Here is a 25012-nt window from a genome sequence, read left to right as displayed (position 1 = left end):
TCCCACCACCCCGCTGCGTTCCCTCTCTCTCTCTCCCTCTCTGTCTGTCTGCCTGCCTCTCTCTCTCAGCCAGTCATGTACTGTGCTCTGCGTAATGGATGAGTAACCAGGTGAACACCAGAGGGAGAGGGGAGACCGGGACACGCACTAGCCGCCCTTTCTCCTCCTCGCTCATCCCTTTTTTCTTCTAAGGCCTCGCATTTACCCCCCCTCCCCTGTTTTGCATATTATTTTAAACAGCACAAGAAAAGAGTGCAAAGTTGCGTGCTATTGTAATCACCCCTCTCTCTGAACGTGTAACTCCCGGACCCCTCCTCACACTCGCAAATTACACCGTACCGTAGTGTGTGTGTGTGTGTGTGTGTGTGTGTGTGTGTGTGTGTGTGTGTGTGTGTGTGTGTGTGTGTGTGTGTGTGTGTGTGTGTGAGGGAGAGAAACAGAGTCAGGTCTCTGTCCCCTGGGTCTCTCTGTGTCTCTCATTAAAGACAGACGGTTGACGGAGCGCAAGTGTGTCGCTCGCCTCGCCTGTCGCCTTCGACAACAACACACCATCGCGCTGGTCTGGAGGGAGCGAGCAAACAGGAGGGAGACGGCGCGGGGTGTGTTGCTGTCGGTGGCGGCGGCGGCGGCGGCGGTGGGGAGGCGCTGGTTAAAGAAAAGAAAAGCTAGATGAGAGGTGGAAGGAGATCCGGCTACCGAGATTCACATTTACCCATCTCTGCATCTAAATCTTATAGAGCTTAAATAAAGCCAGTCAGAGTGCCCGCTGTTCTTTAAGTGCCATTCAAAAAGTCACTATAGAGAAATAAATTAATGGGGGGAAAAAAATGCTGTCTGTCTTTTTTTTTTTTTTCATTAGAGCGACAGCAGTTTAATCTCATATCTGGTGTAAATCTGCAACAGCCTTCTCATCTCCAGCGAAACAGAGGGAGCAAAGTGAGGCGCACCCTCTTTCACCAGAGAGGCCCGGATCTCTGACTCCATCCCTACCACACACACACACACACACACACACACACACACACACACACACACACACACACACACACACACACTCTCAGTAGGTGTGTAAGTAGATAAATCTTGTTGCCCGCGGCGACTGCGGCATTTTCAATTTCCCAGTGGAAAGTGGCGGCGGTTGGGAGAGGATGTCGGAACGCTTAAGGAACAGCGTGGCGAAGCCCCAGAGATAATGCTTTAGCTACAGCGGGACAACATGACTGACTGCCTTGACTTACCGACTGTTTGAGTGGCTGACTGTGAGGAGACACACGGAGCTGGCCGAGTGGCCGAGGCTGGCAGATCGGAGTGATATGGAATATAGGCTGTCAAAGAGAAATTTAAGAGTCCAGCAGGGGAACAAATAAAACGATTATTAACAGTAATAATCGCTGATGACTTTTCCAAGTGCTCTGTTGGAATCTGCTTTCAATGTGTTTTCATTAAGTCAGCTAATGTCTCTGTATGTGACGGCAATATTGACTTTTGTTCTGTCTCTCCTAGGCTTGTCCGGAGATCTGGAGACAGTACCACATCACAGTAAGTCTTATCTTGCAAATCCACCACAGTCAAAAATAGTTCAGCACTTACGCTGCAAGTACTTCCCAACTTGACTGTACGCTTGTTGGATCAGTGGACTTTCACTTTTTTTTCAGCTTCTCATTCCATGAAAGTTTGTAGAATGTTTTTATCACCCTTTCCGGATAGACATCCCAAAGTGCTCGAGAGCAAAGTGTAATGCACATATAAAGCGCTATAAAGGAAAGAAAGTGACAGATACAAGAACAGAGCACTGACAGGTTAGCTTAGCATCTCAGAGCTGAGTGAACTTAATTTGAGCTAAAAGTCCCTCCGAAGAGATAAATCCATGAATACAAATTGCTTCCTTTACTTTGTCAACAAGAACAGGAAGGGTCTTAATGTAGCTTGAAACATATATAATCTTAATCTTTTTTTTATTTAGCTTAAGTGTTTATGTCTCACAGTCAGCATCCCTTCATTTGAGCCATAGTCTCAGTCTCAGAGGTGTAATATTTGTGTGGTTATCACATCCACAAACAAGGAGCTTGTGTAGCAATTCCTGACACGCCAAGCAATCCAAGCAAAATTCAAAATAGATTAGAAATTTAAAACTGGAATTTTCAAATTGAAGCTGTGAATGCACACACACTGTGTGTCACACTTAACAGCTTAGAGTCACTGTCTCTTTGTCCTATGGTTTACACACACACACACACACACACACACACAAAAGGCGGAGAAATGTGACATGGCCTCAATAGGACCAGATTATTTCTATATTCCCTTACAAAAAAAAAAGGAGATGGAATCATTTTTACCACAAGCACTGTAAGGATGTCACGATAACTTCAAATCAATGACTCAGTTGTGATGTGTATTGACTTCGCCCTGTGGCAGTTGAGTGAACCATGGCCCCCCAAAAAAAGGAACACACCCCACGCATCTGAGAAGATAAAGAAAGTGCCAGGAGTGATGGGAACCTTTTTTTTTTTTTTTAATTTGCATTTTCAACTTTGATGCACATGTCCCAGCTATGTGTGTGTGTGTGTGTGTGTGTGTGTGTGTGTGTGTGTGTGTGTGTGTGTGTGTGTGTGTGTGTCAAAGAGGAAAACTGACAGTCACATGGGCCATATGTCAGTCAGTGATGCATTTTCCTCTTTGTGCGTTTGTGTTTGCATGTGCGTGTGTGCGTGCGTGCGTGCGTGTGTGTGTGTTTATCCAAAATTTGAAAGATAACTAGTTTTCTAGGCTTGTGTGTGTGTGTGTGTGTGTGTGTGTGTGTGTGTGTGTGTGTGTGTGTGCGTGCGCATTTGAGCGCGGGGGTGATATAGACCTCAGCCTAAGAGAAAAGAGCAGCTTGTTTGTCAATTAAAAGACGTGATAAAGCATGAAATGGGCTGCCAACACCACTCGGGATGAGGGGGTGAGCGTGTGTGTGTGTGTGTGTGTGTGTGTGTGTGTGTGTGTGTTTGCATACATCTTGGCGTGCATTTTGTGCCTTGTGTGTTGGGGGAGGTCTGTCACTCTCCTCTATGGAGATTAATTAGCAGGGGCTGTCTAATGAAAAGGCAGCATCGTTAGCACCGGGGTAGCACACGGCGGGAGTGACGGGGGAGGGCGGGGGGGGAGTGGTTGGCGAGGTGGCGGAGGGGGGAGGCGGGGAGGGGTGGGGGAGGCGGAGGAGGGAGGACGGCGAAGTTCCTCTGAGACGCCGCCACAGACGACGGGAGTTAAGTTGAAATGTTGCTCGCATCGCGGGCTGCTTTGGGCGGCGGTGGGGTGGGTGGAGGCGTCGTACTTGAAAGGAAGACTCGGCGGCGAGCAAAAAGAGATGTTCTTTGGTTCTCTTGCAGGGCCGTGAAGCCTTGGTGTGTTTCTGCGTGGTGTGTGTGTTTGAGGCGCCGTGCTTTAACGGGTGGAGGATTGTGACCCAGGTCTAATTGAAGTATTTAAGCTATTTAAGTGCCGGGAACAGAAGGTCGTTACAGATCCAAACCGGCATGGGGGTTAGTGGCCCACGCAGACACTGCTTCTCGGTAACACACGTGCACGCACGCACACGCACACACACACACACAGGCGATGCTCCTTCTGTTTAAGACAGCCTCATTTTATTCATGATGTTGCTTATGACCCTGAACTCCCAAATGTGAGAAGGTGTGTGTGTGTGTGTGTGTGTGTGTGTGTGTGTGTGTGTGTGTGTGTGTGTGTGTGTGTGTGTGTGTGTGTGTGTGTGTGTTTGCTTTGGGAGATGTGACTCTGTCACCTTCCGCTGGGCTCATCCAGGTGTGAAAAGGCATTCTGTCAGACCTCCCTGCTACTGGGTCCATTTATCCTGTGTATGTGTGTGTGCGCGTGTGTGTGCATGTGTGCGTGCGTGCGTGTGCGTGTGCAGAGTTCGTTTATCTTCCATGAGTGTATGTGTTGTCTGCCTGCACCTGGCCCCTGACTAACAAACTCCTCCAAACCACACAGTATAGACCACAAAGCCCTGGGGTATTTACTGTGAGAGTAAGATACTGACACACACGGACACGCAAAAAACACACACCAGGCCTCTACCAGTATATAGAGTTGAGGGGTAGAGCAGTAAATGGAGTTAAAAAGCTGTCCACAACATTTTCCTCTTGGCTGTGTCCTTAAGACTCCGGTATCTCCGACACACACAACACACACAGAGTGAGTTGCTCAGAGTAACAGGTTTATTTGGGCAACTCCTTCACACTCTGACTCACCCACTCACAGATATCCTAGTTTTACTTCTTTCTTCACTCAAGCAAACCCAGCGTGGGTTGCTTCCTCACCAGCAGGCACTCGCATCAACCTCCACTTCTGTGTTTCTGTGCATTTAACAAACTCAGTCAGTTATCAAAAAAGCAAGAAAAATACATTGTCTTTGATGACATCAAACTAACGTCGTCAAACGTTTCACAGAAAGGGGGGGAAAGATAAATGAAATTTCCCGTTGCTTGCTTGGGGTTTTATCAAATATGTACTATATATGCATTTCCCAGAATCCTCTAAGATGTAGAAGAACTGCGGTGTGGTCGTGATCACGGCTTCATTTTTTTATATTGGAGTGTCAACTTCTTGGAAATGCCAAGGTGCAGCAGCAGAAGCAGCTGTAGCTGCCTTTTGACCATAGTGCTCATCACATCAACATAAACCTAAAACATACAACCCACACGCTGATATTTTTTTTAGCAGTTTGCGTTCAAAATAAGCAGTTTGTGTTGTAGAATAAAGAAATTATGAAAACAAGTGCAGTGGCATTTCACTAGCTGTGTCTTGATAGACCTGAAGTCACACCTGACATGCATTGAATTTCTTGATCAGGCGTGTGCTCGCCTTGCTCCTTTTCATTTTGACGCGCAAAGGAACCAAGTGGAGGTTTGAGCGCCCAGGGTGGTAAAAGGGTGTGAAAGGTGAAGGAAGATGAAAGGGTTAACGGTGGAACGGATAGGATGGGAAGGGCAGGAGGAGGCGCTGCAGCTCTGGATGACCTGCTGTCCTCGCGCCGGCTGCCTTAATGCATGTAAAGATCATGCATAAATGCGTGCGTTTATGCATACAACACGCACAGTGACTTCCCTCCCCTGTTAGTGTTGTCAGGACCTTCTTTTATTTATTTATTAGTATTATGATCGTTATTTTTGTAGCGAGGAAAGACCAGAGCACCCCCATATGGCCACCGCCAGTAGCGGAGGCTTTTGTCTCCAATCACTTTGTGTCTTTTTTTTTTTTTTTTTTTTTGAATTTCCCAACACAAGAGGTAGAAAACCCTAAACGAGTGTGTGCCATTTCTTTTTTCTTTCTTTTTTTGCCATGTATTAGAATCAGGGCGAGTGTGTGACACCTGATTTGGCCTAATTCACCCACGGGTGAGAACATGTCCTTGTGTGGATGTGAGTCAGGAGCCAGTGTAGCGGCGGGTGATGCTGAGAGAGACTCAGGCAGGCAGACCAGGGAGGAAAGTCAGCCTGGGTGGGGTGGCAGGGTGGGGGGAGGAGCAGCCCGGAGCAGCTGATTGGTACAGGTATATCGGTGTGTGAGCATTGATTGGCCTCTCTTTAGATAGTAGCAGTGACACCTGTACCTTAGTGTTTATTGATTGGTTCCTCTGCCCGCAGTGGTGTGTGTGTGTGTGTGTGTGTGTGTGTGTGTGTGTGTGTGTGTGTGTGTGTGTGTGTGTGTGTGTGTGTGTGTGTGTGTGTGTGTGTGTGTGTGTGTGTGCAGTGAGCAGATTTTCCCTCTATGCTGGTATTAGTATGTGACTGTATTGATCTTTTCTCTAGGACACCTGTGTGTGTGTGTGTGTGTGTGTGTGCGTGTGTGTGCGTGTGTGTGTGTGTGTGTGTGTGTGTGTGTGTGTGTGTGTGTGTGTGTGTGTGCGTGCGTGTGATGTCTTCGTGTGTCGTGCCCTTTTCATTCGACACAGAAATTAAGCCATTTCCTTAAACTCCATTTGCTGTCCCTCTGTCTCACCTGACTGCCCTCGACTCTCCCTTTTATTTGATCTGCTGTACGTTTCTATACTTTTTTTTTGTCCCACTGTCTTTCCCCGCAAAATTTCTTCACTGTACGCTGGGTTCACACGTGGCTTTGTCCGCCTAGAGTCGGGACGTCTCGCTCTTTGAAATCCCTTTTAGAAAAGAAATGTATTAACATTGTCTCGGTGGAATAGAAGATTATTCTTCTCTTTTTGTTTGTCCAAGTGAAATTACAGCTTACAGTGCAACACGTTTTATGGTGTGATTTGTGTAAAGTCTCTGTGTGTATTGAAATCACTCTATTTAATCAGCGATTCACATTTGACTAAATGCACTACCTTTAAACGTGGTACTTGACAAAACAATCTCTCCCCTTTGGTACAACTGTCACTAGACTCGGCTGTGTTTTGTTGAGGCCTTGTTGCCTTCTCCATATTCTATTTTTCTGCCGTTTCAGATGAAGGCTCTATTTAATTATTGGCATTGAATTCAGAATGGGTTTCTCACCTTCGAGTGGCGGCGCTTGTACAGACAGGAGTGAAAATGACTTCACATGTATGTGTCCCTTGTGCAGAGCAAGCATTTGCATGTAGAAAGCCAAGCAAAATGCACACATTTTTCATATTGACATACATGAGTGTTTTCCTGTTGTTGTGTTGTTTTCTAGTTGTATGTGTTGTTATGAGGGGATCATTTTTAATAAATAACCAAAAATCTTTTTTCGTCAATGCTAAATCAATGTAGACTTCTGCTATCCTTCGTAGTGCATTGACAGAGACGAGTGTCTCATTGACTAGATCAGTGTTTTGCAGAAGAGACTGCACACAGAAGATGAATGAACAGTGAAAACAGTTTAACATTAATATTGCATTATTTTTAACCGTTAAATCACTGGTAGGGACGTCTTAGAGTGACAAACACTGATCCATTGGGAAATGTGTTGTGTAAGTCAGATGCAAGAACAGAAGCTTCATTCAGTTTTTTTCAATCGTCCAAGTCAGAGCTGGTAAACTGCCCCTTCAAACAGTTACAAACGGATTTTCTTTTTTCTTTTTTTTCCCTTGTCGTTTCTTTTTCTTTTCTTTTTTCTTTTTTTTTTTTTTTTTTTATAATACATGCACTTTAAAGCCTTTGCTCACTTTTACAGGAGGTCAGTGGTAGACCAGAAAATCTTAAGACTGGACCCAGACCAGCATGTAGTTTCAGTCTGAATCTTTGTTTGCAACTGCTTTTACAGCTTAAACGGACGTTTTCACTCTTGACAGACGCATTTTGGACCTCTCACTCGAGGGTAAAGTTGTATCAAGGTTTAATTGACAAGCATGCTATGTTAGAGCGCCCTCGAGTGGTTAAAAAAGGCGTAGCCCCAATGAGGAGCGGGAATTCGAACGTCAGAAATATCCTATTGCAATTTCCTTTTTTATTTGCTATTCTAATGTATTTACTTCTAGATTCAAGTATTTATTTGTTTCTTAAAAATATGGAAGAGGCTAATTTGTCTTTGGGTTAAAAAAAATAAAAAATCATTGTTACCTATTGAATGTAACAAGGAAAAACCATTTCACTTTCTCTTGCACGAGACAGTTGGTGAATGTGTGACCGATAAAAGCCAAAATCACAGGTCCGGGGTTTAACCTTTCTTCTTTTTCTGTCCATGTCTTAGACAAGTCAATCCCTCTTTTTTCTACTAAATCCAGCAAAATGTGCTCAATTCAGTCAGTGCTTTGTAAAAATCCTTTAAATCCAAATCTATTCAGAGCACTGCTTTTGCCGTCTCATCACTTTACAGTAGCGACTCTCCTCAGCTTTCACCTCTGCCAGCTCTTTGTTGCTCCCAGACACCCGGGACAGGGCAGAGCAGAAGGTTACATTTGTTTAAGTAAAAATGTCTTTTAGGTTTTAAAGCTGTATGAATATTAACAGTTAGCCGTCGTTATAGAAGAACAGAACTTCTTCAAGTTCACGCCTTTGGTTCCTAAAAATCAAGTATCCACGTGAGCTCACAGCCGCACATCCAGCCAATTTAAATACAAAACAAATTCAGCTATTCGTCCGTGTTCCGCATGGGAAGTTCTGCTCACTGCGTTTGGAAAAAAAACCAAACAGAAAACAGATCAAATTTGAAACAAACAGAGCACTGCTCAAACTAATGGCAGTCGTTGTGATCGTAAATGTTTATGCATTAAAAATAAATCACAGCTTTCTGTGTTTGATCAATGGGAATACTTCTATACTTTCTATAAGGTAACCAGAGCGGCATTGAAGAGGCATTTTAGTGATGCTGGAAAATGTGAAACTGTGTTGTTCTTGAGCAGTACACACGCAACCTTCACTCGCTCAAATGCACAGACGTAGAGTCAGAAGAGGCCTCAGGTGCACAAGCCTTGCAGAATTGCTGACTTTTGGTGCGTGTGCGTGTGCTCGTGTGCCTTTTTAACTCCTTTCTAACTCCTTTTTAACGTGATGGGTCAACGTCCTGCCTAATTCCATTAGTGTCGTATGCGATCCGTGTCCCCACTTTGTCTCTGTCTAATTGCCGGGACAAACGTGACCAGCGTGTGTTCACATGTGGAACCTCACAGCGGCAACAAAAGTTTCTCCCCACCCCTCCACCCCCTCCGCTCACCGCTGAGTTCCGTGAATGGCAGACAAATAAGTCAGGCCCAGATTTGAATAGATTAGCTTGTACCCTCTGTAGTTCTTTCTACAGTGTGACCAGATTACCTCTCAGCTGCCCCCAAAAGAGGTGCAGAGGTGGCAACCCACCGCGCTCAAACCCTGAATGGCATTATCCTCACATTCCACAAGCAGGTTTCTTCTTCTTCTTCTTCTTCTTCTTCTTCTTCTTCTTCTTCTTCTCCTTCTTCTTCTTGACCGACTGGCCGAAGGGAGCACATGGAGGATTCCCAGCAGCAGCGGGGTGAAGAATTACCTCATAGGTCAGACTTCCTAAAATGGCAGACACAAAGACGGCAGGAATCACATCTGGGTTTTTTTCAGGACCGCCCCTTTCATCCTGCCGCCTCCCTCTCCTCCCCCCCAGCTCATCCGGAGAGAGCGCAAACAATGTAATTAAATTCTTAAATTTTTAAGAAGCACAGTTTTAGTTCCCAGAGGAGAATTATTGGATTAGTGCGCCTGTAATTAATTTTTTTTTTGTATTTTTCTTAAAGAGACGTTCACCCTATGGCCGTTTCACAACCGTCTAATTAACTCCCCGCGCTATCCCAATATGTACATACACGCTCCACATGTGTCTGTTTGTTTTGGGATGAGTGTGTTGTAGCCCTGTGTGGCGAGGCGGCTGTTTGTTGTGATTAAAGCTTGCAGACTGTGTTGCTGCTGCTGCTGCTGCTGCTGCTCCCTGTGGGTCCAGTAACGTATGCAAAACTCTCCCCGATGCCACAATAACGTATGCAAAACAGCACCTCTGGCCCTTGGCCCCTTTCGGCCTCCTACCAACCATTACCGCTCAGGTCCAACTGCTCAAACACACACGCGCGCGCACACACACACACACTCACACTCACAACTCTGCTCTGATTGTGTTAAACAATTGCTTGTGTTTGTCTTCAGGTTGGAGCTTTGTGACTGAGACTTAAACAGTTTTTTGGTGGCCATGAATTGTCATGCTGGTCGCCACCAGCAGATACCACAAGGTGTGCACGCGTGTGTGTTTGTGCATGTGTGTGCGCACACATTCGCACAACTTTTGAGAGAGTGCTTATGCATTGGTGAATGCATGAAAGGCCTGAGGTTGCTGGTTGCTTGTGACTGACGGCCAAAACTGTCTTCTTTACACACACACACACACACACACACACACACACACACACACACACACACAAGGAAGTGCCAGTCCTTATCCCCATTCTTTTTTTGTCCCCACTACTGCCGGTGTGTCTCTGAGCAGCTCCGGCGCCCCTTTGTGTTGCATCAACAGGAAGTAGCCTCCTGCCATTAAGGCACCCAGGAGGGCAACTCATTGGGTTATCAGCTTTGTGGAAAAGCTCGGGCGTGATCAATATTGTTAATTGTATTACATTACCATAATATGAAAATTATTTTGTAAACTAATGTGCACGCGTGCTAGTGCTCACACACGTTGAAACAGCTCTCTGTGTTTCACCTCAAAGTCTGACGTAAAATGTAAACAGAAGTGGGGATGCAGACGAAGAAGAGTTGTGCCTCAAATACTGTCAGAACAACAAAGGAGCAAGACAACGGTCAGGTGCGGTCTAAGTTGAGAGGTCATTTCATGCCTCTGCTTTTCTCCAAGATAGTTGATCTGAAATATTGGATTACGTATGTTCTTTTTGCGGGGGGGTGTCGGTGAACATTGCCTCTACTTATAAGCCATCGTTTCCTGAAAATGTTTGACAGAGATGTGCACCAGAGAGGATTTACCTAAATTCATATTTGAAATAAATACTCAACACATACGATTCCTCCTATTAATGCTCAACTCAGACAATACGGGGCCATCTTCACTACAGAATAGAATAGTGAAGGAAGAGTGCGACACCTACTGACTGGGAGGTGTAAATACATGGCGCCGGGCCATCTGTGCTGAGAGGACGCAGTAATCTGGGTGTGAACTTCCGTCTTGAAGCCGTTTTATTGATTTCACTGTTCACACAACTAGTTGTTCTGCCGGCTTTGCAAAAACACAGCACACGCTGTTCTTTATCAAAAGCACGCTTAAAATCAAGGACGATTATTGTCTTCCTTAAGTTGCCTCTGTAGTTGAAAGACTGCTGATTAAATCTCCTGGTGTTTATTAAGAAAAATAGGTCTGACTATATCAAGTCACTGGTTTTAATTCTACTGCAGCTCGTATGGATCCGAACGAGGAGTAACGACTGGTGGGACAGAGTGGTGACCACTTTATTTTCGGATCAACAGTGGCTGGCAAATTTTCAGATGCAACGTCGCACATTTAATCTCATATGTGGGAAACTGCGACCGCTGCTCCACTGAGAACATACGCTAATGCGGAATGAAATTTATTAGCATGCTAATAAAAGAGTCTAACAAAAATGATTTGTTTTGGCTTCTTGTTTGTAACTTTATAATGACGACCCCGGGAGGTGGGGCGCCGACCAAGTACGTACACGGGAGAGGTGAGTGGAGTAGGCGGTCCTTAATGTGGACTGAGCTGCATTCTGTTCGCACGTCCGTGACGAATGCGTTTTTATGCGATGCGAATACCAAAACCAGTAGTCAGATGACAAAACGGATTTGGACTGTTTGCACTTGGTTACTTAATGTGTTTTTTGCCAATCAGAATACGAAAAACGCATGAAATGACCAAGTGCAAACAGGGCCTCATATGTCTGTGAATGTTCTTCGTCATGCGGGTCAACTTAAAGTAGAAGTGTTAAGTGAGGGCAGCTGGACTTGTTTGTGTGAGATCACACGAACAAGTCCAGCTACCCTAACTTCACCCTTCCACAATAGGTTTCATAGTTAAGCAGAATCAGTCGGCTGGTTTGTTGTCATTGTTTTCACGCAACTCGGAGAAAAACACTTTGCCAATGCGGCGCCCGAGGCAGAGTTTGGCTTCACCGAGAATTTCATTTCGGAAATGGTTTCCAGGCTCACGTTGATGTGAGTGTGACTCCGCTCGACTGTCTGGGACTCCAAAACTCATAACAAAGAGAGGCGGCGTTCACCGAGCGGATGAGGTCCCTGAACCCCTCGCCCGTTAGCAATTTAGATGCCGGTGATAGAAAGCGTCGCAAGAAATAAAGAGTGTGCGAATAAAGGAGGGATGAAGGTTCACCCCGTTAATTAATATTGTATGAGTCGGGCAACACCTCCTCTGGTGAATGCGGACGCTGCATTCACACCAGGTTCTAAGACATCTATCGCAGGTTGATGAGAGAATAGGAGGGGATTTCATTTCGTCTCTCCTTTTTTTTTTTTTCTTTCCTAAAACCCTCCCCTCTGTCGGCTTTCATTCATTGTGCGTGCGTGCGTCCGTGCGTGTGTGCAGGATCAGAGTATGTGGAGATAACACAAGCCCAAGGTCAGGGAAGCAGAGACAGAGGCAGTCCTACAGCCAATTTACATGATAGATGAATGGGAAGAGGGGCAGGCAGGGTGGAGGTCGAGGGCGGGGCGGTGGTGGGGGTTCCAGACTGGGACTGTGATCTCCTTAGGGCCCGTGCGTGTGTGTGTGTGTGTGTGTGTGCGTGTGTGTGTGCGTGTGTGCGCACCCGCTTGCAAGTGGTCTGTGATCTCCTGGCCTTTGTGATGGAGATGGGCCCGGCCGGCCTGACCCGATAATGACACAACGCTCTAATAGCATTCATCCTTTCTGCCGCAAAACTACTCAAGCGGAAAAGAGAGAGGGAGAGGGAAAGGGCTGGGTTGGAGGCGCGGAGGTGGGGGCTACGCCGAGAGAGGGGAGAGGAGAAAGCGGTGGAGGTGGTGGAGGTGGTGGAGGGCAGGGGGTGAGTGAGCTAAGCTATGTTTAGGAAATGACGCCGGGGCACAAATCATTTGTAATCTCCAAATCAGAGCTGAGTGAGGAAGGAGTGTGTGTGTGTGTGTGTGTGTGTGTGTGTGTGTGTGTGTGTGTAAAACATTAGCAGTAAATGCACTGTGCCTGTGTCTCTCTCTCTGTCCCTTTCTCTGCCTCTCCCTCTCTCTCACTCTTCTCTCTCTCACTCTGGCTTTCTCCCTCTCTCTCTCTCTGTTTCTCCATCTCTCACTCTCTCTTTCTCTCTCTCCCCCACCTCTCTCCCTCTCTCTCACTCTCTCACTCCCCCACCTTTCTCCCTCGCTCTCCCTCTCTCTCTATCAGAGTATATTTGCCGTGAGCGTTGGAGCATGGAAGGCTTTCAGAACGCCGGCCCACAGGGGACGAGACCCCATGTCCAAACACACACTCGCACGCCACACACACACACACACACACACACACACACACACACACACACACACACACAGTTACTTATCACACTGGGGTCATTACAGGCCTCTAACTATAGGCCGGCTAATCAGCGTCGTCTATCAGCGGCCATACACTCAGTGTACAATATGCAGCCGCTGGTATCAATGGAGAGCGTTGGAATGACAGCAGGCCAGGAGGGGGAGAATGTGACTTAAACCATTTTGTATGTATGCAGATGCCATAATGCCATTATGTCATTTGAAAATGCACGTCTGACAATAAGCGTTTTGGTGTTGTGTGTCTGTGCTCAGACTAGAACGGGCGTTCCCGTGAAGCAGCAGGAAGAGAAGCAGAAACAGACTTGGCCCACCGTCCACTGCTACAACTGCTCCAAGAAAGGCCACTACGGCCACGTGAGTCCCTCTCCCCGCCTGGTGTCTCATTACACTCTGTCTGGTAGCTGTGTAACTGTCTTAACTCTGAAACACTCTGTATGTCTCTACTGCAAAAGAAAGCTCAGGGTAATTATTGTACCTCAAGCCTCAGAATCCTCAAGAGGTTTGTAATGAAAGTGATTTTTATTTGTGTCTGTTTCTTGGATTAAACCTCAGACCTAAACCTATATATTTTCTTCGCTTTACACTGCAAGATATGTGTAGAAGGGAATAATTTGTAGGTTATGCATACATTACGATATGCAGGCACGTTGTACAGTCATGGTTTTGAATTAAAAATAATATATTTATCCTCTTATTATTCTCACAAATCTTTAGGTTTTGTTTTCAGATGTAGTATTTTGGTTCTATTGAAATGAATCATTTTAATCTAAAGAAGCTAGATTCTAAATTCTTGTCCACTTTCGGTTTCAGTGCTGATTTCACTCACTTCATCGTGTTCTTGTGTTTCCCCCCCCCTCAGGAGTGTACAAAACATAGGATGTTTAACGGAACGTATCCCTCCACGCTGCTCATCAACCACTACGACAATATGGAAGACATTAACCGCAGAAAACACAGATTAAAGATGAAAGTTAAAGGTGTGTCACACGAAAAAAAAAAAAAAACTCCAACCAACTCCTTGTTGTCACTTCTGCCATTGTATTCGAGTCTGTCTGTCTGTCAACAGACACAAGGGAACATTAACGTCCTTTACATAAAGATATTTCAGACATTTGACTCCTGCATCTCCTGATGCGTATGACCTTCATTCCAGTGTAATACATTCTTACAATGACAAATTGTTTTTTATCTGCATGGTGAATCTTCTTGTGTTGGAGAGAAAAAAAAATCACATATCTAATTAAATCCTGTCTTGCTTCCACGTTTTCCAGAGCTAAAGAGGAACGGAATTTTCCCCAGCAGCGCTCAGACGCCCGTCACTGCAGAACCACCGAGGAAGAAGCAGAAAGTCGGCCATCACGCCAACAACCACCCACCTCGCCACACACCCGACAGCCACAAACACGGCCGCAGTCACATCTTTTTCAACAGCAATCGTGAATACGGGGCCTCAAATAAAAACAAGCACGAAGGCACGGGCAGCAGCAAAGCATGGAAACCCAAGAGACCAGTGCCCCCCTCGAGGAAGGTACCAGTGAAACTCCTCCTGGATGAAGGAGGCGACCTTCCGAGAGGACGCTTCAAGGGAGAAACCGGGGAGATGAAGAAGAGGAAAAAGACGAAGATGAAGAAACCGAACAGAGTTGCTTCCGCTCCGTCAGACGGCCGCACGAAACGGGACTCTCCCGGCTGGAGGGACCGGACGCCAAACCCCGATTCTAAGCAAGAGAAGAAGAAACAAAAGAAGAAATTGCAAAAGATGAAGATTGCTGAGAAAAGACTTCAATCTCCAATGTATCCAACAGATGAAAACCTGTTTACGATCAAACAGAGACGAGGCAGGAGGAGATAGCACCAACTCACCAACTTAACTTAACTTGTGTGTTCACACTTGCTCTTCGTTGCAGGATTGCAAGAATCTTTCCTGGCAACCCATCATCAAACAATTTCCTAACTGCTACTCCTGCGGGCCTTAAATTGAACCGACATGAAGTATCCAGCACCGATACTTCTTTTCTTTTACATTTATTTGCCTGACTGGATCACTCTGATCTCTAAGGAATCTATCGGTTATTAACGGTATTACAGAATTGGTGTCCCAACATCTTCTGTGAAATTTATTTGGACGCGGTCTCATTTGATATCATAATACATTAACAGACAATGTGAGAACATTCCGTTATACAGTATAAATGCTTTTTAGCTAAACAGTTGGAATGAATGAATCTTCAATTTGCTCTATTTGACTTCACTTCTGTAATTCAGGAAGAGAAGACGTGTTCACACTGGATTATTCTGTAACTCTTTTCTGATCCATGATCCTTTGAGTAATTTATGAAAATCATAAATTAAATAAGCGGTTTTGTGGTCCTTTGCTTACATTTAGGCTCTTCACACTCTTTTTTTTAAACCATAAATGAAATAAAAAGCCAAGTGATGCTCAAATATGCAAAGAAATATGATTTGTCATTAAAAAGAAAACGTGCTCTCAGGATTGCTGTAGTTGCAAAGGTTTATGCGGACTCACACACTCTTTTTCTTCAGACCATCTTTTTACTGAATCATAAAAGTTAGCAAGGAATTATTAAGCAACCTTTACATCTTGTGTTCTCGAATTTCGTTTTCTTTTTCCAGAACTGGAAAAAGTATATTTTATCTAATTAGGGGGGGGGGGGGGCTCAATAAAAGCTCATCATTCAAAACTACAGAAATGCTGCAATGCTCTTAAACAAAAAGTTGAACAGATTTAACAGATTTATTGATGGATGCGCTTGCCACATAAAAGCGGGTCTGTCCTCCCTGCAGCCAGGCGAGGGCGCTAAAGCAAAGAAGCTGTTTTTTCCGTTGCGCCAGGGAGGCAACGGAGTTACTGGAGGGAGGACCAATAGCGTGACGCACTGTCACAGAAGCTTCCGGTGTCCCCCGAATGAATAGAGCTGCTGTAGTTAGCAGAGAGTTGACTCGAGTTCGGTCAAAGAATGGAAAAGCATCTGTGCGCCACTGGGGATACCAAGCTGGACGAAGCCGTCCGGCTGTGGCTGCAGTTCGACAAGGTGAGCTGATGATGCCGCGGTAGTGAGCTAGCTTCTCTAATCACGCTGTCACCGGAAACACGATTGCAGAAGTGTCTCTTCTGTTTTTAAGCCATACATATGTCCAACAAACCACCAATTTTATTTATGAGTATTTGATAAGAAGTAGTAAGGGAGGCCGTGTAAAAATGTGGACTTTATACTAGTTCCCGGTGTCACTTGACGACTTTCGAGAATGTTTAATTTTAACGCCACGTCAGATAGTTGCGATGTAATTAAACCGAGTAAATCCCCGTAGATGGTGTGTGTGTGTGTGTGTGTGTGTGTGTGTGTGTGTGTGTGTGTGTGTGTGTGTGTGTGTGTGTGTGTGTGTGTGTGTGTGTCGAAATATGTGAGTACTGATGTGTAAACTGGCACGTAAAATAATCATGCTACTCCCGATTACACCATCACGTCATTTGAATTCAGGATTTTAAGAAAAAGGAGGATATGTTTAGTGCCTCTGTGTTCTTGTTGCTGCTGCTGCTGTGGTTGTTGTGTGTTAAATTATGTTTTTCTAAGTTTAATATAGCAAAGAATATGTTACAGTTGCTTTAAAACAAGAAGAATTTCTGTCACCTTTTGGGACAGACAATAAAGCTTATATTGTCTTATCTATATTTCAAGGTCAATTCCAACGTCTAAAACTGTTTAAACAATTTCCATCCCGTCACAGATTGCGAAGGCTTTGAAATTAACCAAAGTTGATGCAAGACCCCCGCCTGTCAAAGCGAACACCACTTTTAGCTCAAAACAAAATCAAATAAAATTGATTTTCACATAGAAATCCATCTGTGGCCACCAATTTTATGGATATTGGCCCCTTTTTGCCTTTGAATGTCAAGGAATCAAACTTAACGGTTTTCATGGAATGAGCCTTTAACATGTGTCTGACCACCTGACCAGCACAACAAGATCTATTCATGGACTTAAAAAGGCATTGGATGTCACCAATCAGGTCACATTGGAAAAGCTGACCTTGCTCATTAGTGCTGCCGTGCAATAATTGTTAGTCAGAGGCTCATGGCTAATTTACATTGGAAGCACTTGGAACCACATGCTGTAATCAGTAGCAGTCCTAATAGTAGTCAATACCCTGGCTAATTCTTGTCATGATACACCCACTATTGTCAGATTCACAGATCTTAAAAACTACAAGGTTGAATCATAGAAACTTTTAGAATTACGTTTCTGACACTTGATTTAAAATGACCTCAGCTGCCCCAACCTAACTGTGCATTTCTTTCTTCTGTTCTAAGAACCCCAAGACGATATCAACGGTGCAGGAGCTGGTAAAAGAAGGAAATGTTGAGGCTCTTAAGAAATGCTTCTCCTCCAGGATGGAGTTTGGCACAGCAGGCCTGAGAGCTGCCATGGGTGCAGGCGTCGCCTGCATGAATGACCTCACCATCATCCAGACAACACAGGTTGGTTAATGGCTAAAGTGCTGACCGTCAAGTCGCACACATGCAGAGACGTATAGAACTGGCTCCTGTTCTCTGGGACTGGGAGCAGTCCAGACTCTCACGCTCACTCACGACATAGCTCACATGCCATCAATTTAAGATTCCCTGCACAGGGACATTGCACACCACTTCACTTACATTCATGTTTTATGTTTTCACCAAAAAGAAAAAAAAATGATTTTATGTAACACTGCACTTATTTTTGCGCCATCTGTTTGCCTTGAAAGGGTTTCTGCCGCTATCTGGAGGAGAGTTTTGCGAACCTTAAGGAGCGAGGCGTGGTGATTGGCTACGATGCCAGGGCCCATCCCGCCAGCGGGGGCAGCAGCAAACGCTTTGCCAGCCTGGCTGCAGCCGTCTTCATCAGCCGGGGCGTTCCTGTCCACCTCTTCTCCAACATCACCCCGACACCTTTTGTGGTAATCACATGAACGCCAACTTACTTTTCTTCTTCCCTTCTTATATAGAGCTGTCGGTCTGTGAAAATAGCATACCCCAAAACAAATGCACTGTGTGATGAGCAGCTCTGTTTTGAACACCCGTTAGGCTTTTTAACTGTAAATTTATAATCATGAATTGGACCAGTCTGTCGGCTTTCAAGTTTGTTTAGGGAGCCATTGACAGCGGGACAGAAGCTACAGGGCAAATTCCATCCCCAAAGCACACTTGGTTTAATGTACTACTGGTTACACAACAGCCATATGATTCCCTCAGTTATGCTGGCTTAGAAATGTGCAAAGGCCTAAATGGCCACTGGCACAAGCATGCCAAGCGTATTAACTGCAAACAGAAATATTTTAGTTTTGACATGAAGTATTGGAAACCTGCTACTTCTGCTTTTTTTTTTTTTTGTCAAATGTAAAAAACAATTACTACAACGCACATTTTCAAACATGGGACAACTCACATTTCAGTCATAATTTCAGTTTGAAACTGGGAATGATCAGCGTTGACCTCTTGCACCATCACATGACAGCTAAAATTGCTTAATTTAGTTGTCATGGTTTTCATTTAGTCAGTTTTAGCCTGCCTGACCCACAATCAACATTTGGGCAGAAGTTGACCTTCTCCAGGACACTTCAAGTCAAACATGCTGCATAGTTTAGCCGTTAATCTGATTCAAGAAGAAGCACCAACAGAAAAGGGTCAAATGAAGGAAATGGGCCTCTCTTTATTTCCATGTTCAGCTAAAGAGAGTTACCCTCTGATGATGTTATTGCATCTTCTACCTGTTGGTTTGGCTCCTTTATCTAGTGTCGTGCTACCACACCGCGTGTTCGTTTAATGCACAGAATAGGAGACAAGTAAAATCTTCATCAGTTTTAGTAAAAGGAAGAAGAGCCAGAGATCTGGTGCAGAGATCTCTGGAGTCGAGTCCTGGCCGTCGCCGGAGTCAGACCGACACTTCTCTCCTAAGAAAGTCCTTAAATACCAAGAACAAAGGCTAACTACTGATGTAAAGTGTCTTCTCAAGTGTCATCCCTGGATTGGCTGTCCGGTCTCTATTTCCCAGCCTCATTGGATTTGGTTGTAGCCTTTGTTCCCCATTTTAGGCTCATATCTGAGGCAGGAAACAAGTCCTTATTTGGCCGGGAGCCAAATGGTCCATCCTCACTTCCAGTATGACCTGCTGAAACCATTTCCTTCAAGAAAAGCCTGAGGTCATAAGTTCCCATCCCTATGACTGGATGGGTCATTAACTTTATGAGGATTGCAAAGGCAGTTATTGTAAATAAGACTTTGTTCTCAATAACCTGCCTGATGAAATAAAGGTTTGATAGTTGTTGTGTTTGTCCACTCTCTGGTCATCCAGAGTCACTGTTTATCAGACTGAAGGAGTCACACAGTCTTTACTCACAAGGTTTTGAGCAATCCCTGGGCACTGGTCATGATTAACAAATAATGATCAAAGGACTAAATATATACTTTCGACTCAACATAATAATTCCAATAATAATGTAATATTACCAATATAATAACACAATACGCTATGATGCATGATGTTAAATATGTGATTCCGACCCTGCAGCCTTTCACGGTTTCTCACCTGGGACTGTGCGCCGGAATCATGGTCACTGCCTCCCACAACCCCAAACAGGACAACGGCTACAAGGTGACACCTTCTTTCGTACTTTTTTTGCCTTTAAAACCTTAAACATTATGTCAATACAATCCATTATATTTGAATGCTTCAAGGACGGTGAGTGAACAGAGAAATATTTTCCCACTGCCTCGCTCAGGTGTACTGGGACAACGGAGCCCAGATTGTGTCTCCTCACGACAAAGGAATCACCAAGGCGATAGAGGAGAACCTGGAGCCCTGGCCTGAGTCTTGGGACACGCCGGGAGCGCTGAAGAGCCCCTTGCTGAAAGATCCTTATGAGGACATCCACACAGAATACTTCAGAGCCATCCAGAAACACTGTCATCACAGGTGGCTCACAGATTAAGAAAACAACAACAAATCAATCAAAATGCCTTCAATGCACATACACACCAACCATATACAGTACTCACTCAGCTGGTTGTTTTTTGTTTATTTGCAGAGACATAAATAAGAGCTCAGGGGTGAAAATTGTGCATACGTCCGTGCATGGCGTCGGCCACACGTTCGTCCAGGCAGCGTTCAAGGCCTTTGACCTGCAGCCTCCGTACGCTGTAGAAGAGCAGAAAGACCCCGATCCCGAATTCCCCACAGTCAAATATCCCAATCCTGAGGAGGGGAAGGGCGTCCTGGTAGGCTCCAAACAGTTGCATCAAATGCGGTCGGGTCACATGCTCCTTTTTTTGTTTTTGTTTTTTTAATAAGTTTGTGTCTGTCTTTGTGTTCATGTGTGTGTGTGTTTTCGTGCAGACTTTATCGTTTGCGCTTGCAGAGAGGGAGGGAGCCGCTTTTGTGCTGGCCAATGACCCCGACGCTGATCGACTCGCCATCGCCGAGAGGCAGCAGAGGTTCGTCCCTTTTTGGACACATTTTCATAATCCGTTATCTCCAAAACTTTCTAAATGATCTAACCAATACCCACCTTACATTTTCTCTGCATGTAAACTGTGATGCTCTAAACGCTTTAATCACCTTTTTATTTATTTTTTAACCTTTTGCTCCGGTTGCGCATGGGTAACCTCTCCCTCCGTCTCTCTTCTCGGTCAGCAGTCAGTGGCGAGTGTTCACTGGGAACGAGTTGGGAGCGTTGCTCGGCTGGTGGATGTTTCACTGCTGGAAACAGCAAAACTCTGACTCTGCTGCTGTGAAAAGCCTCTACATGCTGTCAAGCACCGTCTCCTCCAAGATACTGCGTGCCATCGCTCTCAAGGAAGGTTTCCACTTCGAGGTAAAACACTCCCTTGTCAAGCATCAACAAAAGGGAAAGAGAGAGGCGAGAACTTAACTAATACGGTAATTCATATACAGATTTTTTTTATCAGGGTTTCTTCAGATATTTCTGAATCTTCAGATGTTTTGTCAAATCGTCAAAACATTCCAGAGTTTCCTAATAGTAAGGAAAAAATGCTTGCCGTGATTGTCAAGAAACTTGTTTCAGGTTTTGTTTTGTTTTTTCAATTTGAAACATTTACAAGAAAAACATTTTCTTCCCTACTGCGTTTGCATAGGAAACACTAACAGGATTCAAGTGGCTTGGGAATCGAACCAAGACCCTTTTGGACCAGGGAAACACTGTCCTGTTTGCCTTTGAGGAGGCCATAGGTACACACACACACATACGCACACACACTTTACCCTCAGGCTCCACAATTAAGGGACTTTGCTCCAAATTAATTCTTTGTTGCACCATATTAACAAAATCTACTCACATAATGAAGTTTGCCGTGTCACAAGATGAGTTGGAGGGTTAGTTACCATAGTTAATCACACCCACATGAGAGTTGAATACTGAGCTCGAGGCCAAATAAAACAAAATGTATCCTTTTTGGATCTAAATGAAACTCACAGGATGTAAACTGAATTTCAGACCAGGGGGATTTTTTTCCTTGATATTAAAGTACAGAGGTGTTAATGGAAACACATTTTGATCCTCTGTGGGTTTGAAGCTGTGCTTGACCCAAACATTCAAAGATGAAAACTGTAATGTGTCACAGATATCACAGCCTTCATTAAGATTTATTAATATTTACTATTGAGATAGTTAATTTTATTACTTGTTAAGCTTTTTTTCTTCTACATACTTTTTTTTTTAATGTAGTACTAAGTTCTAAGTGTTTTAAAATGCCCTCAATAAACAGTTTACAAGGGTCCGCACTGCTGACTTTCACACCTACATTCCTGTATAATGTGATGTGGTAATTGTAATCACATGGCTTTGTAATAACTGTGAAAAATGTAAGTTACTGCATTCACGTGTGTGTGTGTGTGTGTGTGTGTGTGTGTGTGTGTGTTGCAGGGTACATGTGTAGTCCTTTTGTTCTGGACAAGGACGGTGTGAGCGCTGCAGCCATCGCAGGAGAGATGATTTCCTATCTGGCTACCAAGCAGACGAGCCTTTCTCAACAACTCACTGCCATCTTTGAAGAGTGAGACTTGCACACGCAGCACACTCACCTGTGGATAAACTGGAACCGAAACCCAGAATGACTCTGTTTTTTTCCGTCTTTTCCACCTCTCCACCAGATACGGCTACCACATCAGCAAGAACTCCTACTTCATCTGCCACGACCAGAACGTCGTCCGCGGCCTGTTCGAGCGCCTGCGCAACTACAACGGCGAGAAGGACACGTACCCCAAAGAGTGCGGCCGCTTCTCTATCTCAGCCATACGAGACCTGACCACTGGCTATGACAGCAACCAGCCCGATAACAAGGCAGTAGGTTTTCACTCACGGGGACAGAAAGAGCGCCGTCACTCACTGCAGCAAACTCTGTGGGAGTGACGACAGCATCTGAGCTTTAACCCCCAATTTACACCAAAAGCATCTGCGGCGGGTGTGTGGGCGGAGCTGCGTTGAAACCGCTCCGTACCCTCTCACACCAAAGGCGTTTCCGAGCTGCCGGCGGCGTCGAGCGCGGCAGCTCGATCGGTTCACGCGAAGATCGCAAGATCTTTTTAAATTTATTTAATCTAATTTAATCTATCTATTTAAAGAAAACGACTTGTTTGTCCGTCCCGACTGTGTCTCGAAGTATCATATGTCTTTGATTTCAATTAAAAAGAAAGATTTGTCAAGTGTACATTTCATATGTTGGTGTTTATATTAATTAAACAATTTAAGTGAAATGAATATATATATAAATAAATAATACCATGTCTAAGTTTTTGGGAGGATTTTTATTATAATTCTCCTATGTTGCCCCAGGTTCTTCCAACTTCCCGTTCAAGTCAGATGATCACGTTCACCTTCTCCAATGGGGGCCTGGCCACCATGAGGACCAGTGGCACAGAGCCAAAGATAAAATACTACACTGAACTATGTGCTGCTCCAGGAAACAGGTGAGTCAATGGAGAGAAAGAGGCTTTAAAAAAGAAATCATTTGCGGCACACAATTAACCTTTATCGTCTTTCTGGGTTTTTAAAATCAAATCACTTTAATGTTGTCATGAAGCTAAAAATAAAACCGCACATTAAGATCTACTTCCTCACAAAACAGCCTCCATACAATGACTGCTTGTATGGGCACTCAAATAGGAATCATCGTCGTGATCATTCGGTCTCACACCTAGCACACACCTAGCATAATCAACAACAGTAAAATGTTACATAAGAAATAAATTGGAATTTTACAAAAACGTTACATAATAATGCACACAAACCAACCCCTTTTGCCTCCTGTTAGCCCACCACATTGTGCAGTTTTTTTATTTTATTTTCTCCATTAGCATGTCAGAAGCATCCGTCATCTCTAAAACCAGGCACTGTGGAGTTCTCTGTTTTTTTTTTCAGACAAAAAGTGAAGATGTATAATTTTGATGTGAACGATGTGATGAATTCAAAGCATATCCTAAACATTGAATGAAAATATTGTCTATGATTAACAGAGTTTCATTCATTCCTTTTCTTTTAGTTGCCTCTTTTTTTTTGTTTAAATCTAGCAATAGCGCTCGAAGATTAAGTTAACAGTCGAATTGTCTATAAGATACTAAAACCAGTTCCGTTGCCTTGACTTAATCTTCATGTACTACAATGACATGGGTGACCGAGAACCTTCAGACCTATTAGGGCGATCATATCTTGAAGTGTTTTTTTTTTCTCCCTGTCTCTTTGACTTTGACACAGTGATGTGACTCAGCTGAAGAAGGAAGTGGATGAACTGGTCGATGCCATCATTGAAAACTTCTTCGAGCCTGAGAAGAATAAGTTGCAGCTCAAGGCAGACTAGCAGTGATGGTCAATCAATTGCACCTACAGCCGCTGATGGCAAACATTTGTGACCTGTTTTTTTTTTTCTACATGATATCTTAAAGAGAAACTTCACCAATTTTCAACATCATGATGAAGGGAAAACAAAATAAAATGTGTTCAATGTCCCTTCTTTTTTGTCTGCACCCAGAGACTCTCCACCTATCTTGGGCTTAACACCACAAGCCTTTTAAATGTCAAAATTAAATTTTAAAACAATTAGGATAATCGATACATAACAAGGGTTGATCATGGGTGAAGTTTCCTTTATAATTATTCCAGAAGGGATTCTTGATCAGATACAGGGTTCAGCTGACTTCATGTTCATTATTATTTCCTTTTTTGACCACCAGAAAACTATTATTTTACTGATCGTGTGTTCTTGTTCGCCATATTTAACCTTCACAGATAACCTGACCCGTATTGCGTCAGTCATGCATTCCACAGCAACAACAGAAAGACTACCAATGGAGAAAGATTTTTTTTGAATGAGACCTTTAAATGGAAATATAAACCAACTGTAACTTTCAGGGGGGAAAAAATTGTAAATGCCTATGTCTTGGTTTAATTTAAAGGTACAAAAATGAATAAAGAAAAAGGTTAATATTTTTAAGTCTTGACATCGTGGGCAAAAAAAAAATCTTTTTCTTTTGTTAGTTTGGAGCACCACCGTGTGGCGATTTCTTTTCTTTTTCTCTCTCTCTTTTTTAAATCTTTGTTCCATTCGGTCTGTGATGCCGCCAAACCGAAATTCGTCCCAGCATCCTTTTTTAAGTGTGCAAAAGATCCGCTCAAGAAAAAAATGCAGTCAGCAGTTGTTGATTTTGTCCCCCCCTGTAATGACTATAATCACTTGACACGATACTTGTCACTTGTCACTGATGACTTTTCTATTATTAGTGTTGCGTGGAGTCGCACAGGCATCCATCCATCACCGTGCAGCCCATGCATGCAGCACGCACTCGTCATGCCCCCATCTGAGTATAGGACAGGGAGCGGAGAGGGGGGTTTGTAGGGGTTGTTTGGGGGAGGGGGGGGGAGTCTGCCCCGTCTCTGCTATATATAACTCATCCACTGTGTGAAGCCCCTTCTCTGTGGGCGGGTGTGGACAAAATAGTCGGACACGCAACAACATCCCATTCTGCGCAGCGCAA

The 25012-nt window shown here is 44.3% G+C and overlaps 2 protein-coding genes across 3 annotated transcripts in view; both read left to right on the top strand.

The window, feature by feature from the left end:
* zcchc7 (zinc finger, CCHC domain containing 7) overlaps positions 1–15465 on the top strand; it is a 43233-nt gene extending 27768 nt beyond the window's left edge. For both annotated transcript variants that reach the window (XM_076030387.1, XM_076030389.1), the window contains exons 7-10: positions 1504–1539; positions 13224–13325; positions 13831–13948; positions 14243–15465. In XM_076030387.1, the coding sequence (XP_075886502.1) occupies positions 1504–1539; positions 13224–13325; positions 13831–13948; positions 14243–14823 (837 nt within the window). In that variant the 3' untranslated portion in view covers positions 14824–15465. The remainder of the gene's footprint in view (positions 1–1503; positions 1540–13223; positions 13326–13830; positions 13949–14242) is intronic.
* Positions 15466–15861: 396 nt separating this feature from the next.
* Positions 15862–24193, top strand: pgm2 (phosphoglucomutase 2). The gene is made up of 13 exons (XM_076030390.1): positions 15862–16024; positions 17302–17469; positions 17736–17927; positions 19538–19621; positions 19749–19942; positions 20055–20244; positions 20363–20460; positions 20660–20840; positions 21121–21214; positions 21909–22038; positions 22136–22328; positions 22818–22951; positions 23736–24193. Exons 1-13 carry the CDS (start codon positions 15950–15952, stop codon positions 23836–23838), a joined length of 1836 nt encoding a protein of 611 aa, XP_075886505.1. The 5' UTR covers positions 15862–15949; the 3' UTR covers positions 23839–24193.
* The last annotated feature ends 819 nt before the right edge of the window (positions 24194–25012 follow it).

This window comes from Nelusetta ayraudi, unplaced genomic scaffold (assembly GCF_046127955.1).
Source record: "Nelusetta ayraudi isolate G7.1 ecotype Tasmania unplaced genomic scaffold, CSIRO-AGI_Nayr_v1 ptg000004l, whole genome shotgun sequence".
Taxonomy (NCBI): Eukaryota; Metazoa; Chordata; class Actinopteri; order Tetraodontiformes; family Monacanthidae; genus Nelusetta; species Nelusetta ayraudi.
The sequence above is the reverse complement of the archived record's forward strand: the minus strand, read 5'-3'. Positions and strand labels throughout refer to the sequence as shown.

Coding starts and splice junctions, on each gene's coding strand:
- pgm2 (XM_076030390.1), top strand. CDS start 15,950: ATGGAAAAGCATCTGTGCGCCACTGGGGATACCAAGCTGGACGAAGCC. Junction 17,928..19,537: donor TCACCCCGACACCTTTTGTG/GTAATCACATGA, acceptor CCGACCCTGCAG/CCTTTCACGGTTTCTCACCT. Junction 19,943..20,054: donor CAGAAACACTGTCATCACAG/GTGGCTCACAGA, acceptor GTTTATTTGCAG/AGACATAAATAAGAGCTCAG.